General features: G+C 37.1%; 1 protein-coding gene across 1 annotated transcript; it reads right to left on the reverse strand.

The window, feature by feature from the left end:
• Positions 1-1,254: 1,254 nt before the first annotated feature.
• LOC122040110 (FCS-Like Zinc finger 15-like) lies at positions 1,255-1,899 on the reverse strand. The gene is made up of 2 exons (XM_042599471.1): positions 1,555-1,899; positions 1,255-1,473 (listed from the first exon to the last, which is right to left on the reverse strand). The coding sequence occupies exons 1-2, from the start codon at positions 1,725-1,727 to the stop codon at positions 1,380-1,382; spliced, it is 267 nt and encodes an 88-aa protein (XP_042455405.1). The 5' UTR covers positions 1,728-1,899; the 3' UTR covers positions 1,255-1,379.
• Positions 1,900-7,306: the final 5,407 nt, after the last annotated feature.

Raw genomic sequence — 7,306 nt, forward strand, 5'->3', positions numbered from 1 at the left:
TGTGTGTGCTTGACCAGGCAAAGCTCAAACGAGCTTAAAGATACTCAGTCTTATAAAACTCTCAACATACGATCGGCTTAATGACCGGTCGAGATATATTCTCAATATACAACCAGCTTAATGAACGGTGGAGATATATTCAACATAAGGTATTCTCAATATATAATCGGCTTAATGATCGGTCGAGATATATTCAACAGAAGGTATTCTAAATATACTACCGGGTTAATGACTGGTCGAGATATATTTAACAGAAGGTATGTTCAATATACGACCGACTTAATGACCAGCCAAGATATATTCAACAGAAGGTATTTTCAATATATGACCGACTTAGTGACCGGCTGAGATATATTCAACAGACAAGCAGTTGATAACATTAGAAAAGCCTGACAAACTTGTCGAGGAATATTCCCTTGAAACTTTTTCATTAATTAATCAATTACAATAATACACTCAATCGGATATTTCATCAAGGGCCCAAGTCATAAACTACAAAAAAGGTATATCTGAGGTAGAAAAAAGATTTCTCGAAAGATTATTGTATGCCACGCAAATTGTACTTTCTTTCATCACCTAACAAATTCTAACAAACCGAGGATCACATCATGATCGTGGAGGTTATGTCAGAATATTTACATCTGAAGTCCTACTTTATTATACTTTTGACTATTGTTTTTCTTTCACTTTTCAAGAGAGGAGACTGACTTGAGCATCAAAGGTTCTAACAAAGAATTCTCATCCCGATTTTAGATCACTGACGTTTTATTGACTTGTCTAACTATGCATGGGATCATTTAAAAGTTTCTTTTATATCTCAATCGATCAATCACCCATTAGAGCTAACACACCATTTCATAGTCTTGAGACATAATCAGTAAGAATTATTTAAATAAATATTTTCTTAGAATATTTTTGATACGAGAACCTTAGATAAATATTTCTTTCAATATTTTTTAATATAGAAATTGTAGAACACTGCGTGAAGCAGCTCTATGAAATCTGTACTCAGACTCCTCATCAACATGAATGAGTGGATTTTTATTCTTCTTTGCACATTTATTATTTATAAAATAATAAATATACAGAGGAATATACAGTCTCCCCTCTCATTAAATATGTATATATATATATATATATATATTTTTTTTTTATTTTGCTCCAGTTCTTACTGATACTGATCTTATCGTAAAACTCTGTATTATCAACACAAAAATGCAGATCTCAGATTTCCTACCAAATTTCCGTACGAAATGATCATAAAAAACTAGTTTTGATCTAAAAGAACAAGTTTTTACACCAAAAACAAAAGCAAAAACGAGTCTCTTTTTTTTTCCATGAAACACACAAAAAAGGGAGGAAATTTGCTCTTGCGCTGTTCAATCCCGGATGGAATTCCTCCTCCCGCCGGTCTCCTCGTCCATAAACATCTGCCGACGGCGGCACTCCTCGCTGCAGAAACCTCGATCTCCTCTGCCAAAAGCCACAATATATGGCTCGACTAAAAAAGGAAGAAAATAAAAGCCAGAGCTTTACTGACTACTTTCCACTCACCTGTACATGTAGATGTCCTTCCCTTGCTGAAGCTTCCTCCTGCAAAGGAAACAGCGTTCCAAGAACGCGCCGCCGCCGGCCCCGTGGCTGCTGAGGAAGGAAGTCTTGGAGATGATTTGGGCGGGGGAGCGGTGAGGCTGCTGGGCTTCCAAGAGAACGCCTAGGCCTGCCATGGCAGCTGGTTTCTCTTCTTCTTCCTCTTCCTCTTCCTCCGAGTTGAGTGGGTGGGGTATTTAAGTGGAACGGGAGGAGGAGGAATGGAGGTGAGGTGGGCCGCCGGAGGAGGGTAAGGCGGCACGGAGTGATGGGGATCGGGGGAGCAGCGAGCACGATTTGGACCTCGGAGTGGTCGCTACTTTGTCTTTAGTGGATATATTTGGAGGTTATAATATTAAGGAGGGCGTTCAAGTGTGATAATGGACGGGAGACAGATGGGAGCATCTGATTGGAGGAGTTGGTGAGGGAGGCAGTGGAGGGATGCCATTGGGGTTTTGTTTCGGGGGTTTATTAGAGCATTTGATTAACCGCCGAGTCTTTAGGGTTTTTCTTTTAATTGGGTAATATGGAGGATCAATCAGCTGCTCTGAGCAACAGACCGATTCATCAGAAAGCATCTGACGGGGCAGACTGGATCGGTCTGCCATCTAGACGGTCTGAGAAATTCTTAATACAGTCCCATTCAAGATGGATTGCGTACGAACATCCACAATGCATACATGTTATATAACCCTTATCACAATTAAATCAAGGGTACTCTGATTATGACATTATATTTTTTAATTGAGGTATCAGGTTTGAACATCCTCTATACAGGCTTTTATCAATTAAATGATATCGTTCATCTAAAAATCTCTTCAGGGGTTTCTGATAAGAGACCGTTTCGGCGGTGGTGTCGGTTACTATAAAAAGTTTACCCATACAGTTTTAACAATCGAACTAGGGGTGCTCTGGTTATGACGTTTTACCCTTTCACTGAGGTGCCAGCTTCGAGCACCCCCCTACACAGGCTCTTATAAATTAAGTGGTACCGTTCACCCAAAAATCCCTTCAGGGATTTCTGATAAGGGGTCGTTTCGACAGTGGTGTCGGTCACTATGAAAAGTTTACCCATACAGTTTGGTTTAATTTTTTTGTCCCCTCGCGGCGGTGCGATGGTTAAGGCATGGGGTGTTGCTACATGAGGTCTTGGGGTCGAAACTCGGCGTGACCAAGCATAACCTCCCCCATGTCTTGGCCATTTGCACAAATGGCTAGTAGTCACCCGTGATTTATCTCCTCCGTGTTGGCCTAGGGACGGGTTGGCGGGGGCGCTGGGGGCGAGCGAATCACCTTTTTTGCCACATATAACCCTTATCATTGTCTCCAGGGCGTATCACAACTGGAGGCGCATGATTTCGTGGCCGAAAGGTCCAGAGTTTGATCCTCAGGGTGTCATTGTCTGGGGTTAGCATCCCGGCTGTACGCTTTCAGCTGTGTACATACATTTACCTACCTCTATATCTGTGGGATCGGCTCTAGGAGCCGCTGATGTGGCGGTTCCATATTTTTTTTTATATAACCCTTATCATTTCATTTTAAAAAATATGGAGTCCACTATCATAACAACCTATCTCTTTCACTCATATTCCTTTTAACGTTAATACTCATTATTTATGGGTTCCACCGTCTACTCAATTATCTTAAAATTATACCATATTAAATAAATATATTTAAAATATATTTAAAATATATTTAAAATATTTAAAATATTATTATTTTTTTAATAATAATCTAACTTTTAAAAAATAATTTTACTATTTTTCAAAAAAATAAATTTTTAATATATTTATTAAATAAAATAAAATTTCCCATTATTAATTTTAAATTTTAATTTTTTTAATAAATAAAATTTAAAAAAAAACACGTGGGGGTGGGCGGCTGGCCCACCCAGCCGCCCACCCCACATTGCTTGAACGCATTCAAGCGGAGGGATGTTATAACACTCTTCCATAACGTTGATTAACATCATTCGGTGTTATTAATAGGTGGAATAATGAGTGTTACAGATGCTCTAATGGTTCATAAAAAATATATAAATATAAAAAAATATATTTTATTTTTTAAAATTTGGCTGTAGATTAGACGCCCACCGAGCGCATCCTATGGTCTGTTTGGGAGGAGGTGAGGGAAGGGGAAGAAAGGGGAAATAAAGGGAAGGAAAACTTTGAACCTCTTTTGGGAAGGAGTGAGGAAAGGGAAGGAAAGGTAAGAAAGGGTAAACTTTAACCTTCGTTATCCATGGAAAGAAAGATTTTCTTACACCCACAATTGGGGTGTAAGGAAGGGAAAGGGAAAATAAAAGATTTTTTATTCCAATTTTATCCTTGTTCTTAATAGTTTAAGAAATGTTCCAATTTCTAATTTTGCTATGTCGTCGGAGTTCAATTTCCTCGTCTTTTTCACAGTTCGCTTACTGCCAGATTATTAGAGGAGGGGATTCGACACTTCTAACTAAATTGAAGAAAGAAATCATTTTTGTCGTCAAAATTTAAAAGGATATCTACTTTTTTAAATTTTCTATCAAAATTTAATAAGTTTTTAAAGAATAGGAATTCTCGTTATTAGCGTTATCTTTCAAATTTTTTTATTTAAAGTTTCTAAAATCATTATTTCCATTATTTTTCATTTAATTACTTGATTATCGGTAATTTATTATTTGTTATGAATAGTTTAAAAAATTAATTTTTTATTTAAAAAAATAACTAATTTAAATGATAATATAAAAAATTAATTTTATTATTAAAAATATCTAATTTATATTTATAAAATAAATATTAATATTATGAAAATTTTCTAATTTAAAAAGTAGGGATATTTTTGTAACTTTATCTATTTGATGTTCATTCCCTTTCCTTTCCTCCCAAATAAAATAACACATGTTACGTTAACCATCCCTCCCTCTCAAACAAGGAAAAATTAAATATTTTACTTTCTCTCATTTTTCCTTCCGTTAATGAACTTTCTCTCGCTCCATCTAAATAAAGAGCTAATGGGAGTTCTCATAATTACTGATGGGGGCAGTGATGAGCAAGCTCCTATCATTTGTTTTTCTCACGGGAAGCGGCTCTTATTTAGGGAGGCTCTCCTTGTTTTTTTTTTTCTTTTTTTTTAATTATTAAAATTAATTTTTAATTATAATTTCTGTTTTAAAAAATAAAAATAGTAACGTTTTAAAGAGGCTGTTATTCGACGACTAATTTTTTTAAATAACTAATTTTTAATTTTTAACTTTAAAGAGGCTGTTATTCAACAACTAAATTTTTTTTTTATTTATTCATTCATTTTATCATTTTCTCCCCCCCCCCTCGCTTCTCGATTTCTTCTTTCTTCCTTTTTAACATTTCCTCTTTTCAATCATGCAAATATCTTTATTTATTCCAAATATTTTAAAGTCTAGATCGATTTATGATCCATGAATTCTAAAAAAAAAATACATTGATAGAAAATATAAATGAACAAATAATACTCTGGCTATACGAGTAATGACAAATAGTACATCAAAGAGTTCAAAGTTTTTCGACGAAATAAAAAAAACAGAAGGTATTTAAACCATGACCGTGAAATTGGACACACTCATCCTTTCAATGATTACTTCTCTGATGAGCCAGTATATCCCGATGACATATTCTGACATTAATTCTGAATACAAAGAGGATTATTCCTTCGCATAATCAATGCCTTAAAAATTATTCTGAATATTTTCAATGAAAGATTGAAGCGACGAAAAAAAAAGTTTGTCGCCACTTCATAAATGTACAACGTCTATTCGTCAATTAGCGTACGAAGTTTCTGCTAATCATTATAATGAGTACCTCAGGGTTGTTAAAACTGTTGGTGCAATTTGCACTAACGGTCAAACTCAGCTTTTAATGAATGACGAGTTAAGTTAGGTGTTTTTGTGATCTAATGCATTCACCGAGCATGCAGAGATTAACGGATCTAGGGAACCTGACACCAAGATGAAACCCAATTACGTCTGAGGACCCGATAGTTGGTGCAAAGTCTAGATAGATCAAAGGGCAGACCTGATATCTGGCGGGAGGTCCAGTTGGGTCCATTGGGGCTGACAGCTGGCGAAGTCTAGTTGGGTCTACAGATCTGACAACTAGCGAGAAGACCTGGTGGGTTGAAAGGCTAGTTAATTAACTGCAAGTTGGAAAATAAAGGTAAGTCACCGGAGGAGAGAGTTCCGGTGAGGACGAGTCCAAGTTTAGGCTTTAGGCGCTGGTTCAGTTTAGGTTTATTTTGGATTCCTAAATTGAGACATTGACTAGTTCCTGATCTTAGAAGGATAGAAACTAATTATTACTGCTTATTATTATTGAGCTAACTTTATTTTCCAGGTTAGATGTTTTAGTTTGGACTAACACATTTTGCAGAGCACATGGAGCACAAAGTGTCTCGGGTGAACAATACCCAAGGCGCCTTCAGGAACTTTGAAGGCGCCTTGAGTACTGTTCATGGAAGGCACCTTTGAAGGCTTGGAAGGCGTCTTGTATCGAATAAAATCAGACTTCATCAACGATAAGGAGCAGTGTTTGTCAGGATAAAATTTTACCTATAGAAGGCATCTTCAAGGCTATAGAAGGCATCATCCACACTCTATAAAAGTTCATCTCGACCAGCCCTTCAATACACCTGATTTACAAGTTTCTATGTGTTTGTTTGGCATTCTAATTTCTCCTGCTTCCTTCTTCTACTTCAAAGAAGTCTTTCTACCTGGCTTCACTCACCAAGACTTTCACATGACTTCACTCAACAGGATTTTCTATCTGTCTAACTTCACTCACTAGGACTTTCCATTTACCTAGCTTCACTCAACAGGACTTTCAACACCAAGTGTCCAATCAACACTGACCCACCTGGATTTCGTCTTCTGCCAACCTTCTCGTTGGACTTGCCCTTGCCTAATCTCTAGTTAGGATTTTTTAATCAAGTATCCGGTCAACCTTGACTTACATTACCAATCTCCACACACGGACAATTACAACTACAATCTCCATATATAGTCAAAAATCAAAACTCAAACATCAAGACTCAAACTTGAGTCAACTAAAGCTTAGTTAAACTGGTCAACCTTGACCTAGGAAAATTACACCACCAGAAACAACACAATCTAAACAAAACATAATCTAAACAAAATATAGACACAATAATAGAAATAAATATTCATATATAAATCTAAATGCACATAATCATATATATAAATTCATATCATGATAACAAATACTCCAAAGAAGGTTGGTTGGGGATGTGACTTCTGGGTTGACTGCTTGTAAACCTTGCTCCACTCTGCAACACAAGAAACGTCAGTACCAAACCAGGGAAGGGGTCCCCGGCATGTAGAATCGAAAAGAATTTAGATATCTCCACAATGGTATGATATTGACCACTTTGGGCCTAAGCCCTCATGGTTTTGCTCTTGGGCTCTTACCCAAAAGGCCTCACGCCAATGGAGATATCTTTTCTCTTATAAACTCATGATCTTTTGCATGTGTTTTCAATGTGGGACTATGTTTGTAACATTGCAACCTCAATAATTCCCCCTCTCAAACAAAGGACCACAGACTTCCCACGTCCGATCCTCGACCCACCAGGTCTTCTTGCCCCTCGGTCCACCCGATCTGCTAGGACTTTCTTGCTTAGCCGCAACTAGGACTTCCTGCCTAGTGTCTGGTCCTCTTGATCCAAACATAAGAGCCCCCACTTTCTT

The sequence above is a fragment of the Zingiber officinale genome, chromosome 2A (assembly GCF_018446385.1).
Source record: "Zingiber officinale cultivar Zhangliang chromosome 2A, Zo_v1.1, whole genome shotgun sequence".
Classification (NCBI taxonomy): Eukaryota; Viridiplantae; Streptophyta; class Magnoliopsida; order Zingiberales; family Zingiberaceae; genus Zingiber; species Zingiber officinale.

What these genes read in the sequence shown, in the direction of transcription:
- LOC122040110 (XM_042599471.1), bottom strand. Translation starts at nt 1,727, where the DNA reads ATGGCAGGCCTAGGCGTTCTCTTGGAAGCCCAGCAGCCTCACCGCTCC. An exon ending in AAGGACATCTACATGTACAG is followed by an intron (nt 1,474 to 1,554) that starts GTGAGTGGAAAG and finishes GGCTTTTGGCAG; the next exon opens with AGGAGATCGAGGTTTCTGCA.